Source organism: Bacillus rossius, chromosome 11 (assembly GCF_032445375.1).
Source record: "Bacillus rossius redtenbacheri isolate Brsri chromosome 11, Brsri_v3, whole genome shotgun sequence".
NCBI lineage: Eukaryota > Metazoa > Arthropoda > Insecta > Phasmatodea > Bacillidae > Bacillus > Bacillus rossius.
In genome coordinates this window covers 6231694-6259555 of record NC_086338.1, presented here as the reverse complement: position 1 = coordinate 6259555, position 27862 = coordinate 6231694, and the positions used below count along the sequence as shown (strand labels likewise).

General features: G+C 39.2%; 1 protein-coding gene across 1 annotated transcript in view; it reads left to right on the top strand.

The window, feature by feature from the left end:
• Positions 1-27578, top strand: part of LOC134536603 (transforming growth factor-beta-induced protein ig-h3-like) — a 134637-nt gene extending 107059 nt beyond the window's left edge. Inside the window, exons 11-15 of the mRNA XM_063376378.1 lie at positions 11442-11752; positions 18120-18305; positions 21798-21954; positions 24229-24410; positions 27137-27578. Coding sequence (XP_063232448.1) covers positions 11442-11752; positions 18120-18305; positions 21798-21954; positions 24229-24410; positions 27137-27226 — 926 coding nt within the window. The 3' untranslated portion in view covers positions 27227-27578. The remainder of the gene's footprint in view (positions 1-11441; positions 11753-18119; positions 18306-21797; positions 21955-24228; positions 24411-27136) is intronic.
• Positions 27579-27862: the final 284 nt, after the last annotated feature.

Sequence of the window (27862 nt, the reverse complement as noted above, 5' to 3'; positions counted from 1 at the left end):
TAGAATCGTACTCACGACCTCTCTCTCGGAAACCTTTAGCCTGAGTACCTGGTTGGCTTCGCGTATGTCAGCCACGTAATTTGGCAAGGCTTCATTGCGCTGCTGCAGTCGGTTAAACCACTCCAACCGGATGTTTGTGAGTAGCCTACTCGGTATACAAAAATTTAACACGTCTTCATGAAACTCATCGAAAGTGAGGTCATTCTCAATGGCTGCCATGATCCGCTCGCTTAAGGGAGCTTGGGTGTATGGGTAAACAATTTCAAAAATTTGTTTGTCGGGAATCCCTCCCTTTTGCCGTAGCTTTAACAAGACTCGAAGGAAATCAATCAGTTTGTGTGCGTCCAGACCCGACGCCTCTGGCAAATCCTTGAGTAGCCTTTCTACAGGATGGGTGATTTTTCCGTAGAAACTGTAGCCAGTTTCTGGGGCTGTCGTGCTCCTCAATACTGAGTCGTGGGGCTGAGCCGCGGCTCCTGCCGGCTGAGGTGAAGGCTGGTGTGACACCGGGTGCGACTGAGTCTGTTCCCGAGTCGCACCCAAGGGGCTGATTTGTGGTGGAGTGAGCTGGGGCGTTGTGAGTGGCGGCTGCAGAATACCAGCACTCGGAAGTGGGGTGGTTTGCCATGAAGGAAACTGTGGTTGAAATTGCGCATAAGGGTTAAAATAGCCCTGAGCGGTCGGATACGGGAAAAACATGTTTGGTGGGTATGGTTGCGTCATTTGTTGTGCCAAGGTTGGTAATCCCTGTGAAAATGTCACACTAGTGACGGGGTGGGTTGTCACATGACCCGTTGTAATGTTTGTCGCCGCTGTCGTCAACTGCACAAGCGGCTCTGAATGAGTAGTAGATACGGGCATCGGTTGATTTGGAAGCGACGTTAGTGGCTGAGAGTCAGGGGCTGCGTCTGGCGATCGGCTTGTTTCCCTCTCCTGTCTGTTTACCGTCGCCCGTACTTCTGATTGTCGCGTGTCGGGTTGCTCTACCCCCAGGGGCAAGCTAGGAGAGTCCCCTTCCGGGAAGGCGGGACAATCGATGCCTAAAGCCTGTGCCTCAGCCACATAATGCTGACTGCGTCGTGTGTCTTCCAAACAGGCTGCTCTCGTCGCCAATTTTATGTGGAACCCTGCCGTCTGTTGCAAACATCGTTCTATCTCCTTTATATAAATTCCATGGAGAAGGTCTGCCGAAAGCTGTTTCAGGTTTTGCAAACGTCGGGTAACATGTTTTAGCCTGACTATATGTCGCTCGACATTGGGTAAATTTTCCTCCACATCTAGATAGCTTACGAAAGCCGATATATCATAAAACTTGGCGCAAGCAAGGTTGAATTCTTCAGTTACATCTAAATCTAAATTCGATACACTAGTGGGCACGCCATCATGAAGGGTGGCCCTGAGCCTCTTCCTGAGGACTTGGACATTGCCACTGGAGGGCAAATTGCGTAGCTGTAACTCATAGGTCAGCTCATCTGACAGCAATAACTCCGGCTTAAACATACTGCTTGGGCGTAAATTACTGCTAATTAAAACAAAAATTTACCTTAACAACTATCTTAATTTTAAATACCTCATAAGGCTATCTATATTAATATCAAATACCAACTAGCCCCAATGCGCGGGGAGTAAGTCACACTTTCAAGGTGGGGGGGTATGTGCCCAAACTTATTTGCGTATAAAGTCGCCGTACTACTCAGACAACTGCGCGAACTTCCCCTGTCAGTTTGACTTGCCAACCTGTATACGTCAACCGGGGGACTGACCTGCCGCTCGCAAGGTCGTCTGCCACGATGGACAAGGGAGAGGGGTGTGCGGGAGGCACAGGGCCGTGTCGTCGCCCTCAGATAACGGGCGTGTCGCTGGCTCTAGCGGCAAGCAGGGGAGGGGGGGGGGGAGGAACGCCAGCTGAGGCGAGAGATAAGCCACGTCTCGCTGCCAGCCCGCTAGCGGACCGGAGGCCGCGACTTCTTGCGCCGCGCGCAGACTAAGTCCGCACGGCGCTTTAAAACTCAATCATAACTTTAAAATAGAAAAGCAATATAACTACCGGGTGTACCAGCGATCAGCTTACAATGTTATTATTACAAAATTGAGACCACAAAAAAATTAAAATTTTTCCTTTTTATTATTTTTTTATATAAGCGTGCTGGGCCCATAACCCAGAGGTCCGTGGATCGAAACCACGCTCTGCTACCATTTTGTAATACCCCAAGTGTCTTAGGGCGTTATTCCAAAACATTCAGGTAAGGTAGCGAATAAGCACTACCTTGTTGGGATACAACTGTAACCTATCTCGCAGACTGTATTCCAGAACGCGTCCAAATCCAATTCCGGTTAGGAAACGAAAAAGCAACTTTTTTAATAAACTGTGCCCTGTACGAGGCTAGAAACTAATTTCAATGCATTCTAGCGGATGTTTGGCAACCATCGATGGATTTGCTACGCCAAAATCCTACAGATAGCAGCACTATCGTGCGAATTAATTGGCGTAATTTTAATTTTCTCAGGTAATTTTAAAGTTGTTGATTATTTGTTTTTATGACTATTAAACTATTCAAATATATTCCAGAATAGTTTTTGCTATTATAAAGTTTTATTTGACACACTAGGTAATTTTAAAGTTGTTGATTATTTGTTTTTATGACCATTAAAGTAATAAAATATATTTCAGAATAGTTTTTGCTATTATAAAGTTTTTTTGACACACTAAAGCACATTATACATCCCCAGATTATAATTAAAATGACTATGTATGAGTTAATGGTGCCAGATGCGATTCAGCCATATGGGAGAAATCAACGAAAAAGTGAGCTCTGCGCATGCGCGTGATTTTGGCAACGAAACGGCAACAGATAGGACACCAAAAATCAGTGCCCTAAAAATAAGGTACTGGCCGTGTCCTATCGTGCACTTGGAATATGGTTAGGGTACAGGTATCGCATATTCAACACCTAAACCCTTATTTTTGTGTCTTGGAATACGGCCCTTAAAGAATAATTAAATAATAAGGTTAAAAGATTTGGAAGCTTTGATTACTGGGGCCCTCAATTAATAACTATAAAAGTCAACAACAGAGGCGACACTAGGAGTAAACAAAGAAAATTTAGGGACTCCCTACAAATACTTGGGAGTAAAAGGATCGTTATTATATATTAAATAAATAAAAACAACTGTTACGTCTATAGACTTCCTTATTTTATTAATCATTGTTCTTTCTTTTTTATAGATTAAATTTTCCTTAGTAAAGTCTGTTTTTCATAGATAAGTGATCTTATTTACATAACTCACATTATTATATGATATTCCTTAACGTTATTTACGATAGGGCCGGCCCTGAATGTATAACAAAAATTAAAATATTTAAAAACAAGAATGAAATTAAAATTGGTAACTTTAAAGGTTGTACATATAGTCCTTCCAAAACATAATATAAATTTATTCTCCTCGAACTGCTTTTTACTGTCCGCTGTCTTAACTGGGTTACACTATTTCTGAGTTCGTGAATAAAAAGATAGAATTATGCGGGTATCACCTGTGGCTGTAGGTAGACGGTGATGGAGGTAGTAGGCCTAAAGATGTTGGATTCTGCTCAGGAACCGACTCCAGTGGGTCCTGGCAGAGGATTTTGGTTGCCCCAAACTTGGAACCCTGTCTGAAACAGATGTCCAAATTCCAAAGAATTAGACCTGTTTCCAGACAGTATACTTAAATGGCGCAAAAGGCCAATAGAGGGAAATTAAAAGGGGGGGGGATGACATCAAGACTTACCAAAACAGGGTGTTGGTCCTGGCGCTCAGGAGAGGGCGTCTCGTCTCCGCAAACTCGAACCACGATTCGCGGTAGCCACGGAAGTCATCATGATTAATGAGAAAATAATTTATATTAGAATACTAAGTTTCTCTACTTTCAACTAAACTACTGACTGGTTAATAATAATTTTAGATAGGGACTCCATCCCTTTAGTCTGAGAAGACTACATAATATACGATGTCGATGATTCGCCGAAGATCGCAGATACAAACGGTACCAGTCAGTCAGGAGGCGCGCACCGAAGTAAGTTCAGCGCGGGATATCACCAGAATATCATAAGCGCGGGGTCTCTAGAGAATGGGAGGGGGGGTAGGCTCTGAGCCGAAAATTACCGAGTCCACCCGAAGGTGTCCGGCATAAAAAAATAGATCTTACTGGAGTGACTGCGTGACTGAGGCACTATCCCTTTGGTGGCGAGCAGAAGTACTAATAAATCGACTTGTGGCCGACGAGTGTGTCAAGCTAGGGGGTTAATGGAGTAACCAGTGGTGCCACCTAGCGGCCTGAGACATAAGGAGGGGAGAGAGGTTGTCGTTACCTCCGCGCGAGCGCGGTAGTGTCGGCGCTGCCGACGCCTCACAAGTGGCATTAGTTACCACAGCCGTCGCTAGGTGTCGCTAAAGTCCAGAATCGTAACTGCGGCTGTCAAGCCTGAGATGGCCTTGACTTCGGTTAACGTATCCGTGCGGTCGTCGCCCCTGGCCACACTTCTGAGAAGAAAGTGGTGGGTGAGCAGGAGGAGGAGGATGGCTTCAAAAAACGCATGGTCTGTGGGACACAAGGCCCACGGGATCCTCCTGTCGTGTCTTGCTGCTAGTGAACCTTATACCGATTCGTGACAGAGTTAGCAGGGCTCAGCACTGCTTCACAAGCTGCTCTTAGGCAAAAGTAGTCACGCGAAGAAATAAAGTTACCGGCCCCGACGTGCCTGGAGGCGGGAGAAATACTAGCCAGAATGCTAGCCTAGCATGAGGCTGGGAAAGAAAATCAGCTCGCCTCTGAGAACAGAGGCTGAGGGCCTGGCCGTAAAGAAAATAAGATGAGAAAAAAAAATATTTCCAAAAATATTTAAGATTACAAAATTTTAAATAAAACGTGCCTAAATCCCTAATACACGGCACATACTCCCCCGCGTTAAAGCGGAGCTTAGGGGAAAGCAAAAACAGAAAACAAAAACTTCAGTAGGACGAGCTACCAGGTTCGCCTGTATCCTACTACTAACATTTGACGCACGGCTGCTGCGCGTCGGCACCTGCAGTCGCGTTAAGTAAGAGAGGGAGTTGGGTCGAGATAGAGGCAAATGAATAAACGTTTTTGTTAATGTAGGTGGTAATACCTTACAGATAATCTCGATTACTAGTGGGGTCACTTTAAACTAAATTATTTGAAAAACACTTATTCTTAAAGAAAATAAATAATAATAGATAATTATTTTGGGTGTAATATTATTAAAGTAAGTTTAAAATATTGTTAGGTCAAGAGACTCAAAATGGACTTTTTTAATATTTAGCATATGATAAATCTAAATTTATATATAATGATCACACATAATTAGTTAATAAAGTAAATTTTGAATCACGTCGATCTCAGATGTTGGACATCATGTAGCTTCACAAGTGGGCACTGTGAGGGAAAGCCGAAATTACTGAGGCCAAAACAAGGGAAATGCGTCCTTGAGCACTCAGCTACATATGGGGATTGGAACCCCTGTATATGGGTATGGTGACCCGTAACTTACAAACTAAATGGGAATGAAAACCCCTGTACATATTCGTTTGTCCATAAGAAGTCGAAGGCATGGGTCCAAGCCCGGCACACTCTGACGATGGATCAAACTAAATTATATAATTTTATACCTGCTCAAAAAGCTAAGTACACCTCAGTCCCGAAAACTACATTTATTAACTTACATAGGATCAATATGTTCAAGCTCTGATGGTTGATCAGACCAACAGGCTGAAGCAAAGATACCTACGAGGGAATTTCACCCTGAGTTAGATCGGGTTCGAAACCCGAAAGATCAACGAATTTAGATGAATTTAAAAAAAAGATTAAATCAAACACAGACTGTGTAAAAATCATAATATTTAGATTCTGAAAAATATTTTATTTGATAAACTATATTTTAAAAGTTCAGTTATATAGTTATTAGTTGTAGTTATAATAAAATAATAATTAATATTAATCCTCACACTCAAATTTAATTAATAACTATATATATATATATATATAAAATCATAACCTAATATTATAATCCTAACAAATATAACTAAATTTAACTTAATTAATTTCGCCGTCGGATCTTCCATGGCGGGCACAAAAGTTCACACTGCCTGAGAGGGGGTTTGAACATAGGCCGTCCAAAAATGAGTGGTGGGAATGGAACCCAAAGAACACTCGAAAATGGTCATGAGATATTTCACTCAGAGGACCAGGTCTTGGCTCATTGGCTCAGAGGACCTCTCGCGATTTAACGCCTGAATATAGTGCTGCACTGTGGCGAGCGTGACCTAGTTCAACTTTAGAAAAACACAAAATTTAAACCTTAATGCCACCGTGGAAGTCACAGTTGCAAAACAATGTATAATAATACTATCATAATGATGTGAAATAGCTACTAATTTTAGAGTGAGTGAGCAAGACAATTAATAGAATTTAAAAATAACATTAAATATCTAGGTGCACAAAGGTATCAGCTACTGTGCTCAAATTCTATTTACGTCGCTGTACAGTGAAACAAACAAAAAAATTTAATTCTTAATGAAAATAAAACAAATTAGAAATCTTATTGAAACAATAACACAAACTTAGTTAATACTCAATACAGTCTGAGAAACTATGAATATACAGTTCAGTTACTGGTTAAAATAGTCAACGTAAATAAATGGACTTACTTCACGTCCTAGGCAATCATCTCCTCCGTACTAGCTTATAAAAACAATATGGTTAATTAACCTACACCATAATAACTTAATTTAAGAACCTTTCGTCGAGGGAAAAATGAATACACCTCTCATTGGGTAATCAGGAAATAAATCTAAACAAAAGCTAGGCACATGGATGGATGCCAATCTTGGAAAAGTAATAAACAATAATCAATAGCATCAATGCATACATTACTTTTAGAATTAAATTGACTGTAAACCTGTACGTATAGAATACGATAAATTCTTATTTCTTTTTATAGTCATTATAATTGTCTCTGACCTTAGATAATTTTGCAAAATAAACTTCTCGTAAAATTAAATCTTTATATGTTATGAATAATGTCTAGTAAAGCTTACTTGGTACACTAGTAAATAACGTAACTATGCTTACATTACTTCTAATATTAAATGATCGGAGTAAAGTAGTATTAAAATTAGAAGGTTTATAAATTATTGTCTATACCCCTTTTAAATGTTATGAAACTAAACATGAGATTTTTCTTAAAATGTTAAATCTAATTATGTATAGATTATGTATACAGCATTTAAATATTATATGCTCAAAAAAAATGAAGATACCCTTAAATATAGCTTATGATTAAAACAACTGCTTTATTGCGTAGGAAGTATGTGCCTTCATAATTTATTATTATTATTACTACGCGCGTCGGGAAATGAACAGTGTACTCGGGTGTAACAAGCTGTCAGGTTAGCTTGCACAACAGGGTACCTACAAGAAACGTCACGTCAGCCGGCAGGACTGACCTTGGCGCGCAGCGCCTTTAACAAGGGGAGTGGGGGGGGGGGAGGGGGGGTTATCTTGTCCAGCAGACACGTCTCTGTTGATAAGCCACGCGCGCGGACGGGCAGCCAGCTGCCTCTCGGGCGCGCTCAAATGTAAACACCGAGACCAAAGTGCAGCAAAACTTATGATAATTTTAAAATTCAATGGTCACTTTAGCTACTAAGTGTATCAGCGGACAGTTCACAAATTACTTATTACAAAAATATTCTAAGTGAAAAAAAAAATATAAAAAAAAAAATTTTATTCAATTTTTTTTTTTTTTAAATTTTAATTTTAGGTATGACCTTTCAAATTAGGTATGCCTATAGACGTAACCATGCTCTGCTACCAATTGTAACGCCCCTCGTGCCTCAAAATTAAATTATTTTAAATTGATTAAAAGGAGCCTTGGAAACTTGCTGGGTAAGAAAAATAAGAAAAATTTAGTTATTGACCAGAGGTGGCACGAGGTGGAGAACAAGATAATTTGGATTTCCCTGACACAAGCAACTTGGGAGCTGGTGGATCTTTTAAGGGAAGAAGGTATATCATAAATAAATTAACACTACACAAGTAGCTTGGTCTATAGGTTCCCTGGTTTATTATTGAGGCATTTTGTGTTCGTATTATTCAAACCTGACAATAAAAATCTTAGTAATTAACAAGTTAAAGGGGGCGCCCCAAGATTATTTAAAATAATACATATTACACCTTAACAAAAAATTATTACATAATCAAAAATTTAAAAATTGCACCAAATTTGAATGTCCCAACAATTACATATATTTATGAGTTTCCTCGATTTTACAGATTCTTGAGGATGACGTCCTTAAAACACTGCTCGCTGGTATCTTTGTTTTAGTTCCTTCTATTTAAGTAAAAAAATACATATATATTTTATATCACCCGGGTCTTTCCAGGATGACCTCGGACTGCCGGCCAAACTCTTCTAACAAGGGGGGGGGATCAGCTGGATGGTCCCGAAGATCATGCGGGGAGTAATTTCTCTCCTCCGTAACTTCGACCCTGTCTGAAACACAGCCCAAATTCAAAACGAATTAGACCTGCGTCCAGACAGTCCTACACAGTTGGCGCGAAAGCCAACAACGGGAATTTGGGAAAAAAAAAAAAAAAAAGATTACTCACCAAACAGGGTGTGGAAACCGGGCTCGCGAGGTGTCTCACGCCGACATCAGGATGACACAAACCGAAAATTCGCGGATGCGCGAAGGAAACCAGAATCTTTAGAATTAAAAATATAACTAAAAGAAAATTTAACTATGCATGACTTTTCTAAACACTACCTCTGCCTGGCTACTGTACAAATGGGATCACTTCCCTTAAGCAACTGACTACATCTTTAGTGCAACCGAAATTCGCCGTTCCCGCGATAAGCCTCTTAGCGCAGAGGACGTCGAGCACACGTGGTCAGTAGTCGCGATCAGAGGACAGAGTCACCGAGGGCGGACGAGGTTTCTAATTAAAACAGGCGCTAAAGCCCTAGGGAGGAGGGGGGAAGTTTCGGTTCTAAGCCGAAGATTTCCGGAGTCCGAGGCGGGCGTGACAAGAACACGACATGCGCGCTCTCTACCAGACCGAAACGAAAGCAACGAACAATAGACTCCTACAGGTCGGGAGAAGAAAGCATGGTGCCTTATGGCACCGCGACGCTGCTTTCTAGCGGCGTAAGGGGGAACTACTTGACGTGGTGAGCTGACTTGCCACCAGGTGTCATGAGCGTAGTCTCGGCTCGCTGGCCACCATGGGTGAAGTTGCTTTTTTCTGCCGCTAGGTTTCGCGGAGGTCTCTTTAGGTCTCTTGGGTAAGTTCATGTCAGGTCACCGCTCCTGGATTTCTCAGAACTAAAGTGATGTGGAGAGAGAGGAAGGGGGGGACAGAAAACGCCACTCCGGTGGGAACGCAGCTCCACTGGAGACTGCTTCGTGACGAGACATGCTATTCTCAGCAGGTCTCTACAAGGTAGCAGCTTGCAGCCCAGGAGCTGCTCTATGCAGTTTCGGTCATGCAGGGAATTAAAATTACAAACTCGGGACGTGACTGCAGGCGAGAGAAATTTCAACCGGGCTGACCATGTCCACATTAGACAGCAAAATATCAGATTGGCCCCCTGGGAAGGGGCTTCGGTCCACTGGCACAAAGTTTAAATCCGTGGCGTACACCGGCCTAACAAAAAGTAAATCACCCCCATTAACAACCAGATAAATTTAAAAAAATAAGAAACCCCAAAAATTTTAAAATTATAGAAAAAAAAAATTAAAAAGGTGACGAAATGCCTAATTTCCGGCACAAGACATTACGTCAAAATGTAAATAATGTTTTAATATTCCATATGAAATTAGCAAAAATTGGGTTTATAATATTGATGAACTAAAATACAAATTACTTGGCTGTCGTTAACGACAACTCATTAACAACTAAGGTTTAAAAATGTAAATATGAACTCATTCAATCACTAATTAGCGAATAACACATTTTAAAAAAGGATGTTTATTAAAAGATAGATTTCAATGGATTTCAAGGTATTTTGCCGATAAAAAAAATTTCTGGAAAAATTTGTAGAGTTGCAGGTTATGAAAAATAGGCAAATAGAAACTAAATTGAAAGGTTGGTTGGTTTTTTAATTTAGGTTAATTACATAATTTAAAACCATTATTTCATAATTTAAATATTTTAGCCAACATTTTCTATATAATTATTGTAACTGATTTAACTTAATCAAGGTTTCACTTTAGTATTATTTGTCTAATTTTCCAAAAGTTGTAACATGATGTGAAAAACGTTTTTAGTGGAATTTTAATTATCAATCTTACTATTCAAATTTGATATTCATTTTCGCGATCAACTTGATTTTTATATGTATTCATATTCGATTCAATATAGTGTGTGTGTGTGTGTGTGTGTGTTGTGTGTGTGTATAGAGAGAGAGAGACAAAGAGACAAAGAGAGAGAGACAAAGAGACAGAGAGAGACAGAGACAAAGAGACAGAGAGAGACAGAGACAAAGAGAGAGAGAGAGAGAGAGAGAGAGAGAGAGAGAGAGACAGTCCTAATAAGGTATTGTTAATTCAGTGGTACCTCGTTATTACGAGTACGGGATACTACGAGAGACCTTCTTGTTACGACAGTTTTGTAATGCACCGTCAGTTTGACTACGTAAATCATACTAAATTAAACCGGTTATTACGAGTGCCTCCTTGTTGGCCCTTTCGTAAGTAGGAGTGATTTGAATGGCATCTTCAAATAAAGGAAAACCACAGTCAGTTGACAAAATAGTGTGCACGCAGTAAATACAGAAGGACTGGGTCCTTAGAAGGTATAAGCAAAGATGAGGGGAGGAAGGACTGGTGACAAACATCATGTGCTCTCTCTCTTTCTTTCCCTCCCTCTCTCTGTCTGTTGGCGGCGCCAGTTGCTTCCCCTCCTAAGTTGGCGGAGGGGTAAATCTAATAAAAGACCAGCCAACACCCTTCCTTTCTTCCCTCCTTTTTTTCCACCGCTTCACATACCTTCCCTCCATGACCTTGAACGGCACCGGTCTTTGTATCAGGCAATTTCATTCGTTATTAAATCAAAAACTGTTGTAGATACAAAAAATTCCATATAGACACTTTCTTTTCGTAATTTAATTTGCTACAACTTTTATCCGACACTTTTTTTCACTATAGTGCACCGTTTTCAAGTTACGGTGTGTAATTAAGATTGTTTGGATGATCCAGAATCTAACTTGACTTTTATATTCTGTTATTACAAGTACTGGTTGTTAATAGAGTTTTTCTCACCATTGTCAGCTCTCGTAGTAGCGAGGTTCCACTGTAGTAAGTGTATGTTGTTTGATGTAATGTAAATACTGTAGTACTGTGGTGGGACAGTCGAGGAAAGCAGGGTGATGTGTGCCGCAGCGCGCTCCATCAGCGACGCGCTGGACACGCGAAACCTCACGGTGTTCGCGGGTCTGCTGCGCGAGGCGGGGCTGGCGGACTCGCTGGACGGCATGGGCAACGTGACGGTGTTCGCCCCCACGGACGCGGCGCTGCAGGAGCCGCACGCCAAGAGGGCGCTGGAGCGGGCGCGCGAGGACAAGGACCAGCTCAGGGACCTGCTGCTGTACCACACGGCGGGGCCGGAGCTGGCCGCCTGCGACCTGGCCAACAACATGCAGCTCAAGTCCGGCCTGGCCGACCGCAGCCTGCGCGTCTCCCTCTACTCCACCGTGAGTCGCCCTCGCTCCACTTATCACTTATCTCTTATCACTTATCGTGACGTTAATCAGAACATTTAATAAAAATTAAAATAAGATTTTAAGAAAAATTTTAGTCTCTTAATATTTTAAATTTTAAATTCAAAGTATGTAAATGGCATGGGGTTAGTACCACAATTATAGTGGAAAAAGTTTATATATATATACACACACACACACACACACACACACACACACACACACACACACACACACACTAGATAATGCCCGGCATGCGTTGCAATGTCTCAATCAATTTTTTAAACGTATACTAAACATCTCTCTTTATCTCTCTAATTCTCTATCTCTCTATGTATATCTCTATAACTCTCTCTATCTTTATATTTATATCTCTATCTCTCTATATATCTTTCTACATATATATCTCTATACAGTACAACCCTGTTATAACATTCTCCAAGGGACCAACATAAAAAAATGTTATAAGCAGGAAAATGTTATAAGCAGGAAATCATCTTCACTTTGTAAAAATTACACGTGGATTGATTAAATTAAAAAGTATAGGTAAAACAACACAAAATACAGGAGTATTACACTAAGTACAGCAATAGAGTGGAAAATTGGTTAATTTTATTTATAGATAATACCTAATAATATGCTAAAGAAAAAAAAATGTTTTGTACGATACAGTTCAGAGTCGAAACAGAAATATTCAACTCTTTTGCAATCACAACACACGTTTTGTTGGGGTTCCTGTCCACTTGGTTAATAAACTGAATTTTTTCAGCTACAGAATATATTTTCGCTTATATTTATCGGCCATTATAACCGTACAAAAACCTGAATAAAATTTCAATACGGCGTATTTTAATTAAATATGACCGTGACTACAATAAGTAAAAAAAAAAAAAATAAATAATTACGGTAAAGGTTAACCACAAACAAAAGCCGTGAATATATCCATAGAACAGTTAACCATCTCAAGGTGTTAAACCTTTGAAACAAAAACCAGCACCATAGACTATAGTAGCACTGTTTCCGACCATGTATCAGTGCACAAAATGCGCATCATAAGTATAAAGGAACAAGTCATAGGCCAATAAGAGCGAACAGGACGCCATATTGATAGTCGATCCGGTGCAAGTTGTGGAGTGCGTGTATACCACGTCTATGGTGAAATACTCAAATGTAAACATCTGATGTTTGTATATGCGTGCTGTATTTTCTAGCTATGGTTTCGCTCTAAATTATGACTTTGAAGGAAGGGATACTGCAAATTGTGGCAGTTATCAAAGCAAATTTGAACGTTAAAGGCGGGAATGTAGAAATTTTAATATTGTTACAGGCGGGAAATTAAAGCATTGTGATAAATGGAGAAATGACGGGACCATGAAAAAATGGTGTTATAGGCGGGAAAATGTTAAAAACGGGAATGTTAGAACCGGGTTGTACTGTATATCTTTCTAGCGGACCCGACAGACATTGTCCTGCCCAAATGTACTTTTTGTGAGATATGGATATGGTGGTAAGTATTTCTACGCTGGACATTTTGTATCTTCTCATTATACATACCCCTCCTCTTGGGCACGCCACTGCCGTTACCAAAAACCTTTCCCATGTTTACGCAGAAGGCAACAACAATGCAAAAGCCCGTTGCCATGGAGGCTAATTATCAACAATGCTTAGTTTTTTTGCTTTTAAAGCGTGTTTTTTTAGTTTTTTCTTAACTCATAATCGAGATAAAATATCCAATTGTGAATCTAAACCATCCTCGAATCCCCGTGAACTCACACAAAATATTTCATCAAAATCGGTCCAGCCGTTTAGGAGGAGTTCAGTGACACATACACACGCACACAAGAAATATATATATAAAGATATATATATATGTATACACTTAAGAGTCCCGTTATAGCGAGGTTTCACGGTTCCGGGTTTGATCCTCGCTATAACCGTGTCCTCGCTATACCGAATTGGACAAATTTTGGCCCCCAAAAAATAAAAATTAACCAAAAATAGCATAAAAATTGTGTTTAAACCTGTATAATTGGAAAATAACAGGTTATATTAACGAAATCTTAACTTCTGTGAGCAGATGTGTGAATTCTCTTTAAAACGATACCCCAAACGTACGGATGCGATCACCGATTGCGTCAAAATAACCAGAATACCCTACCACGCCACGTAAGTATAGCATCTCAGCCCGTGGCCGACGCAGCATTGTCCTGCTATCTATTGCCGACGCGGGCTGTCTGCTGGCGGCCATGTTGGTTTGGGATGTAGCTAACAGATGGTGCTAGTGTAGCGCGACGATTTACTTCCTTACAAAAAAGCAGGAGTGCGGCTGCGGCAACGCACGTACGCCTCAAACGAATTAGTCGCTGGAAAACTATACTTTTTTCATTTAAAGAAACCTGTCAACTTTTTTAGAAAATAAATTTGGGATTAAACTCAAACTATCACCACCCCTTTCCCGGACAAATACCCCAACAACTGACCGAAACAAAAGTTACAAGAAAACTGTCCTAGCGATTCGGAAATAAATACGATAGTGCCTACTAGAGGTGTAAAAGTAACGAAAAAATGTGTACCCATATGTATTCGTTACTATAACAATTAGTACTCGTTACTATTGTTACGTTACTCGTTACTTCTGATACCGCATAATTTGCTATGTTATGTTGCAGCAACGAATCCAGTCGTATTGTGTACGCGTGCAGTATGACGTCGCGTAAATAATAATAAATATAATATAAACAATTAATAGTTTTTGTTAACCAAGAAACTATGAAATCTCATTAGAGCGGCTTTTTAATATTGTCTCTTTTAAGGTAACAAAAAAAACGTGAAAATATACGCGATTATAAAAACCAAAACATACATATTTCTAATTTGTAAAAAATACTTTCTTACGTTGTTTCTGTTCCAATCTCAAACTTTGTCTACACACGGCACAGATAACTAACGGAAGTTTGGTAAAAGAAAGAAAGGACGGGATTCTATTTTTAAAGCCACGCACTTAGGTGGCGACTGCACGGCTGAAGAATGTGACAGGCGCTGAAGAATGTGACAGGCGTCAACGGCAAGATGTCTAGTGGCGAGCGAGAGGAGTGGAGATAAAGCAGACAAATAACAAAAGCGCGCTTCAAGCGATCTCAACGTAAATTCCTCAAAAATACCTCGTTAGAGCCGTGTTCTCGCTATTACCGTGCTCGCTATAACGAGATTCTACTGTGTGTGTGTCTATATATATATATATATATATATATATATATATATATATATATATAAATATATATAAATATATATAAATATATATAAATATATATATATATATATATTGCAACGGTTATTAGAAACTAATTTTTACATTACGCCTTTGGTAAATTTTTCAGTTTCCAGTAGTTATGCATGCTTATTACAAATTATTATATTGTTAAAGTACAGCATGTATTTGTCAAAGTGACACTGTTTGTGTGAAGTAAGTGTCATATTTGTTGAAAATTGTGTTCTTTATAAATAATCAGTGTTCCTAAAAATTAAAAACAATACACCAAATCTCTCATTTTAAAAATGAAATTGGCCTAAAAATAAAACCATAAAATACAGTAGAACCCCGATTTTGCGAACACGGATTTAACGAAAACAGCGATTTAACGTAAAGGTTTTAGGAACCATAAAAAAAAACACCAATTTATTAAAATAATAATATAGATTTCCAAAAAATGAAAGTAAATTGTGACGTAAACTTATTAAAAAATACACTCTGTGGTGTCAGTAATAGAATGGAGGTACTATATATTAATTTGTGCCTTTGCATCATCTGTCCAAACACGAAAAAATAAAAAAAAATGTTCAAATTGCTTAAAAACTGCGGGCGCTGTGCACCTGGATAGATAGACTGTCCGCGACACATGACGTCATGAAGGGTTTCTTTGTCCGCATTCCCCTCCCCCTACTTTATCCCTGGCTTGACTCACCACGTTATCTTCCAATCACGCCCACATAGTAACAGTGCTAGCCAATAATCACACGTTTCCAAATATTCTCTTTCCCATCCTCCAGGTTTTTTCAACTTGTGACCACGTCACACCAATACGCCATTATCATTATTCTCAGTATGAGCTTTGTGCGCGGTGTTTAGTTTTTGGAATACATTTTTTATATGTGCTTTTCGGACTTCGATTTTTTGCTTTTCTTCTTGGATTTTGACTACAGATTGCGATTGGAATTGACTACACTGCCTGTTGACGACCTTTTAGCTTTTTTATTGGTACAGTAGAATCCCGCTGATGCGACCACTCACGGTTTCCGGAAAAACGGACTTATAAACGGAATTGTCGCAATAGAGATTTCGGGCCAATTTTGACCCCCCCCCCCCCCCCTTCCCCTCTCCAAATATATCCAAATACTAAAATACTGGCGCTAAATGAATTCGCGTAACGCGAGTTCGGCTATGCTAGCCGGCTGGTTATTTTCGTTCAAAACGTGTCGAAGGAACTTGTGTGGATCAGGTAGAAAACATTCGGCTATAAACGAAAGATATAAGAACAATGCTATCCTGAAATGCTGTGACATGTTTTTGGAGTAGATAATCACAGCGACAGACGGACAGGATGCTCTCCCGCCCTTGCCGTCAGCGATGTTTATTTTGACAGCTCAAGCAATTATCTTTTCCACGTCCCTTCGCAGCGTAAAAAAAGAAAAGAAAAAAAACACGCTGGAATGCAGATGGAAAAGTAACTATGCAATAAAATAAATATATTTACGGCCCTGCTAAATTTTTCTATTCAATAAAATTCGAGGTATTAGTGATTTTTCAGCAGAAACTGCTGTGTGACTAACAAACAAATTGTATCATAATAACTTAAACTTATAAAGTATTTATTAACGGCGAAGGACAGTCGTATAAGCCCATAAAAATATTTATTTTGCCGAGAATGGACTATACAACCTGGCTTTTGTCGCACGCGGTGTGGGAGGGGAGGAGGATGCTGACAGTTTCTCACGCAGAAGGTTGAAATAGGGAGGGAGTGTTTTGAAATGTTAGTTGGTAAAAGGGGAGGGGGTGTTTTTACATGGTTTGTGGCTCTGGGAAGGATGAGCCTTGAAGAATTAGCAGGGGATGGGAGAGGTAAGCGTCGCGTTACGTCATGTATAACGTCAAGCCGCCGCTACCGCCAGCCTGGCCGGACGAGTTTCTTACGCTCTCGCAGAAGCTACCACAGCAGCTTTTCGTGCGTGCGGGCGGGTAAGATAATATGACAGCTGAGACGGCTTTTCGTGCGATAGTGGACGCGCCGAGCTCGGCTAGACACTGCCGCGTGCATCGGCGGTATTCTACTTTACATGACTTTATTTACAGTTTTTGGATATCGGCTTTGTTACTTTTTTTTTTTAACGATTCCTTTATGTTACTGGTATTAGAACTGGAAAAAACCTGGGACACGGGCAGTGGAGCTTTTATTTTTTTTTCCGCTAAGCTCGCGTCTATTGGCTGGCTGCTGATGGAAGGTCACGAGTCTGGGCGGAGCGTTGAGTGAGATACTGTGCATGTGCAGCTCAGCGAACAGAGAGAGCCCGCCGGCGGCTACGCCGCGCTGTAACAGCTGACCGAGTACAATTAATTACCTTTCTCCGCGTACGGCGCGCTATTGACGGTAAATTTCCATCTATTTGCGGCCATTTTTTTTTAAATTTTTTACTGTGACGCAATGCGTATGTAGCTCGTATTTGTTATTAACGCTGCAGGTTGCGACGGTATTTTAATAAACTTTAACGTATTTCTTACACTTTTCATATTTTTTTGTCTAATTTCTCACGGTTTCTGAAAATCTGTACGTATGACTGAGGTGTACGTACGAACCGGGGGACGTACGAGCGAGATCAAAAACGTTTAAGATGGAAAGTTGACAAAGTCGGAGATAGCACGGCAGCACAAGATATCGGCGTCGACCCTGTCTACGATATGGAAACGTAGGGACGCGATTATGAGTGCGGGGGTCATTGAAAATCGGTAAATCGGATTTAACGCAACATCGATTTAGAGTAAACATTTTCGGTAACCATAGCACTTCGTTAAATCGGGGTTCTACTGTAATGCTAATTGTAATCTGGGAGGTCACGTTACTTTAAGCCCTCTGTGCATAGCCATGTAATTTAAATCCCTGCAAAAAAATTACCAATAAATAAAAACTACACACATGGTTATAATGCTAGATTTCATAATAAAAAATTTTAATATTTTCTTGTCTTATTTGTCTTCTGTGTGCATAATGGGGATGAAGTCAAGGAGTGCAATGCCAGTTAGTTGGTTGTCTGTGATGCGGGAACACGAGGGCCTCGCTGACCGGGCGGTGTGCGTGCGTGTGGCCCGCAGCTGCCGTTCTTCAGCTCGCTGACGTCGCGCATCACCGTGCAGTGCGCACGGCTCCTGCGCCAGGACACCAAGGCGTGCGGCGGGGTGATCCACGCCGTGGACCGCCTGCTCCTGCCCCCCACACAGTCCGTGCTCTACATCGTCAACACCGACGAGAAGTTCTCCACGCTCAGCAGCATCATCAAGGTCAGCCCCATCGTGTTTAACAGGTTTATTTTATTTATTTTAAAGGAAATGCAAATTATTTGGTCAGTTTAGAATGTTGGTTGTAGTAACAACATTGAGTGTTGAAAGTGTCGAGGCTTCGAGGTGGTTCCTACTCGGGGAACACTCGTGAGGAGGGGCTGTCGAACAGAGGAAGGCTGCAGGTGCAAAACTTGACCTTAAAAAGACAAATACGTATTGGCCTTTACAAACTTAACTGTTTCAAACACTGAACTTTAATGGTTTAAATTAGTGGTGCACCGATGCGGATACCGATGAATCGTAATCGGCGATTATGGGTACTTACCGATTAATCGTAATCGGCGATTATCTTAACGATTACTTTGCCGATTATTTACGTCCCGGCGTAATTAAGTAGGTTTTTACCGTGTAATATTTTGTTGCACATTTTAGGATGAAATACGGTAATATTTGTATATATTACAAAATTCATCTAACTCCGTCATATCATAATTACAGATATTTCGTTAAGTTTAATAAATCTCATTGCATCGAACAATAAAAAAGACATTTTTCCTACACGTTTATTTACGTTTCGCCTTTTTTTTAGTGGCCTTGTACATTACCTATAGCCAGAGACGTAAAATATATGGCACGCAATCAAAATACCACAAACAGTTGCAGTGGATTCTATGACAATCAATCTTTTCGAGTCATAGTAGCGGTTCAAAATCGTGGTCCCGATACCTTCTAGTTTTTATCACTGCGTTTTACAAACTCGTTATGGGCGTCTTTGGTAACATTATCTGTTTGTTATTTGTATGACGTGAAGAGTGAAAAAGTATTTATAATTTTATATATTCAGTCAACATAAATAAAATCACATGTGCTAGTATCGGTTTTTAGTCATTTTTATATAATTATAGTGAGATGGCGAGTAGGGAGAAAAAAAGTGAAGTGTGGAAACATTTTTCTATAAACTCAAGTGAACAAAATAAAGCGGCATGTTTACATTGTCAAACGGTAATTTCTTGATGCAACCTTATGTGATAGTCAATAATAATGCTAGTTTTCCGCAACAAAAACTTACCCATTGTAAATTACAATTATTAGACTGTAGTTCAAGTTGTTTACAATAACAAATATAAATAGAAGTTACATAATTTAATTTACACTTTGCAATGACTTAATAGTGTATTTTATATATTTTTATATTGTTATTATAACTGTATTCTCGATTTTACCTAATCTTGTTATTAAATTCACATGGGAATAAAAAATTTTGTGTGCATTATTACACTTAAAAAAATTTCTTAATTATAATCGGTAACTGAATCGGTATCTGCCGATTATTGCTCTCATAATCGGTAATCGAATCGGTAATCGGTAGTCATATCGGTGCACCACTAGTTTAAATCAACTTTTATTTCATAAAAAAGTTTAACACAGAATTTAAGTATTTAAGTCATCCTAAATATATGGTAGCATTTTCTAAAACTTTTAAAAGGGATGTCTAAAATGTTGTAAAAAGCAGGAAAGTGTAATATGTGGGAAATGTATGAAAAATTATTTTTTGCTCACATAACTGTGATATTATAAGACTTGAACATACCATTTCTGATAGACACATAATTATTCATTTTTTGTGTGTGAAGCATATCTTAATATAAGAATTAACCTGAAAAGCCCATATTTATATTCTGTATATGTAGCTTACATACACTGATCTGTGTATCCTTCAATTTACAATTTGTCACAGTTCTATTCAGAGTTGAGATAAGAACACCTAACCCCTCATCGAGTAAAACACGAATACCTTTGTGCTCGTCTGCGCACTTAAAAATATTTAGTTTTTCATCAATTGAGAACGTTTTCCATCTTTTACATGCTGCCATCTTTATAAACTACAGATAAAAATTCAGTTAATTACTTACAGTAAAAATCAAAATTTTACGTTTATTTATTTTTAAATTTTTTACTTACCATATCATGATTAACGTACGTTGACAAAGATAAATACTATAAATAAACTGTAGTGCTAGCATCGTGTGCTAGCCTGTAATGAAAATCTGCTATTTGGTAAGTGTTGGCATTGTCAGTACTGTTTTTAATGGAAAAATTAAGGAACTAACACTTAAGTGTTCCTAACAGCATTTTAGATTTGGTATTTCACACAAAAGTATGTATGATGTACATGATAAACACGGAATAACAAATACATGTAGGTTTAGCATAAACAGATGCGTAAATTGCGAGGGGAAGCAAATTTTTAGCATGTTGTAATCGAAGGGAATTTATTGCATTGAGACAAATAAGGTTAAAACAGGACCGAAATACAGTGGAACCTCGTAATTGCAAGTACGGGGTACTACAAGACCTTCAAAGTTATGACAGTTTTGTAATGCACCGTCAGTTTGACTACGTAAATCATACTACATTGAACTGGTTATTATGAGTGCTCTCTTCTTGGCCCTTTCGTAAGTACGAGTGATTTAAATGGCATATTCAAGGGGGGGGAGGAGTTCACGTAGTAAACAGATTGCTAAGCGAGGGGGCACATGCAGCGTGGCTAGGCCAGCGGACTGTATCACTAGCAGGTAGCAGCCGGTCAGAGGAGGGGTAGGAAGTGGGCGGGACTCTGGTGACAAACATGTTCTCTCTCTCTCTGCATTCACACACACAAACAACACAGTTTGACAACTGGCAACACAAGCAATCTTTGTGTCTATCTCGACAGGTTTTTGGGTCACAGTATGCGTGTATTCCAACTACTACGTAGCTGCTTTGAACCGTGCCGTAACGAAATTATTTTTCATTGCATGTTCCCACTCTACTAATAGCAACATTTCATCCATAACTCAGCAACCAATTCCCAGCAATTTGTGCAGTTATTGTAGCGATCCATTTTTTAATTGTGGAAACGTTCTGGTCTTACCACAATAGCATCTGAACTTTCCTTCAAAATCTTTTTTTTTGTCTTGTAGTAGTTCAGTGCATTCTGCTAAATATTTATGGGGAGGGGGGAGTAGGCAAATGCCTCCCCTTACTCCCGACTCCTGTAGTAATAAACTTTTATTCTATGCGTTTTTTCACTCCTGTGCACAGTTTTGAGATATGGTGTGAAATTAAAACATTTTGGGAAGCTTCATGATTTTTAACTTGGACTTAAATCTTCTATATTCGGTTATCACAAGTACTCGTAGTTATGAGGATTTCTCCTGCCATTGTCAGCTCTCGTAATAGCGAGGTGCCACTGTAAAGTGGTGCAAGTAATGGGAAAACATAAAAAAAGTGGTAATGTACCCTTTGTACCTTCCAAAATGAAAAATACACATGATCTGGGCTTGGGAGGGGCTGTCGCCCCTTCCACCTCCTTCCCAATCCTTTTTGGAGCTGTATGTGCTTCAAGGGTGTAAAATTGAAAAACAATGATCAGTGTTGTGTAATAATATCCTAATTGAAATCCCTTGAGTTGTGATCAGTAGAGTAACGGCAGCGAGGTGTGTGGCGCAGGGCTCGGGCCTGGAGGCGGAGCTGCGCGACACGGACCCCGTCACGCTGCTGGCGCCCACGGACGAGGTGTTCGCCCGGCTGGACGAGCAGGACCTGGCCCGCCTGCTCGAGGACAAGAAGCTGGCCAAGCAGATGCTGCGCCAGCACATCCTGCCAGGTGGGTCACAGTAGCTGTGGAGAGGGTTAGACACAACATGCAGTACACGTACGAAGTGTGTGTTGACAATGCCGCAGCGCTAGAACTTTATTTCCTATTGCCTATTAACATTGTTGCCATGCACTAGATGCCTTATCATTCTTAATTTTCCCATACAAGTAAAAAACACCCGTGTGATATTAACAACGAAGCAATCAGTACCCTCATATAGAATACATAGAGATACAGTAGTGTGAGGTATGTATGTAGATATAAAGAGATAAATACAGATAGAGAGATACATAGATATATAGGACTATAGATGTAGATAGAGATACAGTAGAATCTCGTTATAAAGTACATCAATAAAGCCTCAACTTTTATACTTAGTAATGAAAGTACTTTATTCTGTAAGTTACCTTTAATACGTAGTATTTTTGAATTTTTAAAAATAAAGTAGTAGAGGATCAAATGTTACATTAGCTTAGAAGCAAATATTTGTAGAACAAGAATTTTAAAAAAAATTTCTGAACATAATACAGTAGCCTAAATTCTAGGCCTATATAATACAAAATTTATATCTGTCGAACACAAAATGACAAATGGGTTAAACTATTCTGCAGATATGTACATTTATTGGGATAGAATTCCCTTGTTATCACCTAGGCGAAGTCTCTTGCGACCAGCAGATAAAGATGACTGTTCGTACAGTTTAATAATTTTTTTGCGATCCATTATTATTGTTGACATTGTAGTGTGGGCACCAAACCAAACGACCGTGCCAAATATGCATTTTTTCTGCCTTTGTCAACTTCTTTTAAAATTTTCACTATTTCCTTCAAAGTAAACTGCTTGCGTTTCTTTTTATCTTTTTGGCCATCCATCCTGATTAAAATATTCAATCAACAATATTGTTTGCCTCGTTCCACGTCAAACGTATACAAACCTCGCATCCATTGATAACCATAGTGTTGCACTAGTAGCGCACATCGCGAGCATGGCTGTGCCAGGAGAAATTCCGACCTTCATGGCAAAACAAAGCGTGTCGGCCATATTGTGACACCAAACAGTTCAATAATTAACCTGCATAAATTAACATTATTGGATTTTCTATTTTGTATATAAGTTAACATATAATTTTTATTTAACATTTGTATCTGCAGTAATTTAAACTTTTAAAACGTGCTCTTTAAATAACCAAAAGATGGCGCAGCTAAAAACAATTGTCTTGAAGAGGGACGAGACAGCAATTGATTGTTTAGATCGTCTCGTGCACTAAGTGCTTCCATGGAGGAAGAATGGCGCGTTATACTGTACTATGATTCTATGAATCGTTGATACAATGTTTGTTTACGTTTTATACTTGTTAACGATTCTTGAAAGTGATAAAAATTAATCATAATGTACTTTTATATTAAAGATCCCCTGCGCAAACTCAGTAACTATTATGTAAAATTTTCCTGATAACTGGAAAAGAATGGTCGTTGTATTGAAAGGTAGGATACGTTTTTAATGTTAAAGTGAAATATTTTTACATTGTTTACATTGGTGTTTTGAGCGGGAATTTAAAATCATACGTTGAACTGAAAGATACGTTATTCTGAAGTACGTTGTAATGGAATTTCACTGTAAGTGTAATCAAAAACTGAAAAAACAGGGAAATAGACCATACTTACTTACCATAACAGTAGTATCTTAATGTCTTAAAACTGGTATGTAATTTAATAATAAACTACTATTAGTATTCTACATACGGTTTTTACTTTAATTAATTAATTAAAAGGGATAAAAATCATTGTGTATTAACTTGAAGAAAAATGAAATACCAATAGTATTTCAGTTTTACAAACAATAATATACCATTCCAAAACTTGATAAAACAAATATATTAATTTTATTTTTCAGACTGGCATGCTGGTTATGTTGTGTATATTGTGCAGGGAAACATTTTATAGCCAATGCTCCATGTAATGTATGTTTAATTTAATTAATTTTGTTGGTAACGTGCAGTGTAAGTTATCTTGTGAAAAAGTAGCTTGGCTTCTAGGTTGTAGCCGCGTCCTTGGCGAATAATTCCCCGATGTTTCGATCGACATTGCAGTCGCTATCGTCAGGGAGCAGTTACCTACTTAGGTAGGTACTGAGGTACCTCAGTAGGTAACTGCTCCCGGATGGTGACTGTAATGTCGCCCAGGACGCGGCTACAACCCAGAAGCCAAGCTACCAAGGAAAGCCTGCGCAACAGGGCGAGGGAACCGGGCAGTAAATAAAGGAGCGCGTGACGGGTGTTGACAGAGGCGATGTGCTGCTCCGGAGTCGGGGCGTCGGCCTGGCCCTTCACGGCCAACGTGGAGACCCTGAGCGGCAAGTCCATCCCTGCCCGGCGGGACTACGAGGGCCGCGTGCACTTCGGCAGCACCACCGTGGTCGACTGCGACGTCATGGCGACCAATGGCATCCTGCACACCGTCAACAGGGTGAGCTGCCCCTCTCGCCCGTTGTCAGCTGACAGTGTTTAGAAGTCACGGTATTCTCACAGAAATACTCAGTAAAATATTACATAACTACGGGGGTTGTCTGACAGCACTCAACAAAAATTGTAGAATGTGTTTTTGGCATGCTTTGGAATATACTCTGAAATTTCAGCAGTTTTGGACGTGCAGTTTTTTTTTTTTTTTTTTTCCAATCGTTTGCACGGGTGTCTGCAAAACAGTTGTTTACAAAGGTGAAGGCCTACTCATTCAACAAAAATCTCTGTCCTCCGAGCGCAACTTTCGGCCTGGGGGGGGGGGGGGGGGGGGGGAGAAAGTCACCTGGGTTTATATTTGGGGAGTAATGAGGGTGGTAAAGCAGTACAAACCAAAATTCGTAAATTTTCGCTATGGCAACTGCTGAGGTGTGAGATGGTGCATTGTTTTGGTTAAACAAATTTTTTTTCTGCAAATGTGGCCATTTCTCTGCAATTTCTTCCTTCAACTTGGTAAGTAATGATGTGTAGTATGCTCCTGTCATGGTTTTTCCTCATGGTTTTTCCTTTTTCAAGATAATCGATTAAGACAACTCCACGACTAGCCCAGAAAATATTTGCCATCACTTTCTCGGCCAAAGGAAATCTTTACTTTTTTTTAGAACTGATTCCTCCTTTGCAATCCAATTTTTGTCCCTGTTTTTGTTTCTGGAATGTAATGGTGAAACCAAGTTTCATCTACTGTAATTAATCTGCACAAAAGCTCTGATTTATTGTACCTAAACGGTGCCAATAGTGTGTTTGAAATGTTCATTCAAACACATTTTTGGTCTGGAATAAGCAAACGTGGTACCCAATGTGCGAACAATATGTAACAAACATGTTCTTTGGACATGTTCATAACCTCTGCTATCTCTCTTACCTTAATTCAGTCGTCTAGCACCACTTGGTGTTATCGTCAATGGTTGCAGTTTTTAGCCGTCCCAAACGTTCATCGTCACCCAAGCTGGTACGCCCACATTTAAATTCAGCTGCCCAAACTTTCACTGTGGTAAATTATGGTGCAGAGCCCTCGTACACAGTGAGGGTGTAACTATGATTTCACAGAGACACAGCACAATAGCAGAGGAGGGGTGGAACATAAAGACAGAACACAACTCACACCACTCCAACGCTGACAATAAATACTGATGCTTTAATAGTACGCTTGTTAAAAGAATAAAGTGGCTCATAAAAATATGTGAGCAGATCTTTCAGCACTCGCCAGAAATATGTATCATCGAACCTCGGTAAAGAGCAAATTCTTGTGTTCTCATTTGTGATAAGCATATGCAAATTGTGTTTCGAACTACATTTCTCGACATGAATCACACATAGTTTCCAAACCCACTGCTAGAATTCGCTGCCAGAGCAGCCACATCAACTAGTGAATCATTTTATTAGCAGACCGAAATGTTAAAGTATATAATAAAATGGTTCTTTGTTAAAAGTGAAAAAGCCTTGAAAAAATACCCAAACCCCAGGTTTGCACCTGATCTTCGACAAACAATTTAATTAAAATACTGCTCATTTTGTTAAAATTTACTAAACATTTAATACTGTAACATTTCCCTTTGTCTGTGTGAATTTTGGTTCTGGCCATCCGCCACAGATGGCAGCATGCGACATCCGTTCCATTCATGAAATCACTCCTACCAAATGCTGTGTACAGATACCTGTGATGTTACGCTTAAAAAAACTGGCAAACTCGGTACAGGTGCAGGAATGCTACTTAATTGTTTGACAAACAACTTGAAATACAATTTTTAATTTTTCCATAATGTCTAAAAAAATTAAATCAGACTAAAATTTAAAAATGATACAATCCTATACAAAAATTATTTTCAGTGCTCCTTATTTGGGTAACTATAGGATTTATTTAACAATCAACAATTGTATTTTGTAAGAAGTATTTTGTTATTTAACTTTCGTCATTAAAAAAAAAATACTTTTAAATTAAGGGATGAGGTAACCATGTAATCATTCTTTACTCCATCAGTAGCACACAAAGCATCTGTTTATGCTTGAATCCATCTTAAGCGAGTCTCGTCGCAGCACCCAGACCAGTGCTTTGCCTCTGCAGCGCCCTGCTGAACCATCCCTCGTGTTTAGTATTCACGATTAGTATGAATGTTCAAGGATTATGCTATAGCCTTGTGATAAAATGAAAATAATACCAAAAAGTATGTCAATTCACTGTATACCACCATAAAACATTGACATGCAACTACTATCATGAAATTAAGTAACATTATTAATCAGATCTTAAATCACAAAAAAAGTGATATTTAATATATTAAATTCAATGAATGTAATGTGTTTTAACAAAAATAATTTTACAATATTGTATGTATGAAAGAGATGGAAAAATTTATTTAAATTTTTTTATGATGTTACAACTGTTACCAGTAATTACAATTACATTTTGATAATGGTACATTTTTCAAACAAGTACTCACAGAATAATTTTTATTGTTTAAAGTGCATTATGTATCATTCAAATTGACACATGGTGAAATAAGAATGATAAAAATATGTGTGTGATATGTGTGTTCAGTAATATGCAATTTTCATGAATAAACAGTATTCATAAAAAAAAAAACAATAACCACCTGTTTTAAACATTAAATGGCTAAAGATAAAACCATAAGCTGGTGTCCCAGTGACGGCTGCAGTTGTTCCTGTTGTTTCCCGCAGGTGATGCTGCCCCAAGACGCACGCGGGAACCTCGGGGCCATCAGGTTTGGTGGCAGTCCCAACCTGGACATTGTACTTTATGGACTTTGAGTGTTGTGTTTGTGCTTGCTTTGCATTCTGTTGATCACTTTAGTTAATCAAGTGAGTATTGCAAGATTTAGTTTTTTCATTGTCATTGACTGATTGTTAGCGGTTAGTAATCAACTACTTGGAGAAATCATAATTATTTTGTATGCCCTATCAAGGTATTAAGTGATTTAGTTTTAGTTTATTTATAATGCAAGTTCTTGTGTTTCATCATATTCAAATTGTGTATTGGTATCAATTATGTGGTAGTATCTATCTCATGTTTGTAACGCAACATCATTGTTGTCTTATTGCCGGATGTTTTATTGCTATGTTAATAAGGAATTACAATCAATAAAGGTTTTTTTGACAGTTACTTGAGTACTATTTATTTTTTCTGTTTATGTAATCTGTCCCACGCCAAAGTTACTTTGTTTTATCGTATTTCAGGCCGTAAAATTTTGGAGGGGAAAAAATTTTGCATAAAAACTGCATGATTTTGGTTCCGCTGTTACATTCAGAATGCTTTGTGTATGTAGTATTTATAATGGGTAAAATACAGTATTTAAAAACTTGCTTAAGATGTATCCGAACAATGTGATTTCCCGTCCAATACGGTCAAATGTTTCGGTCTCGCCATTTTCGCCATAAGATATGTTA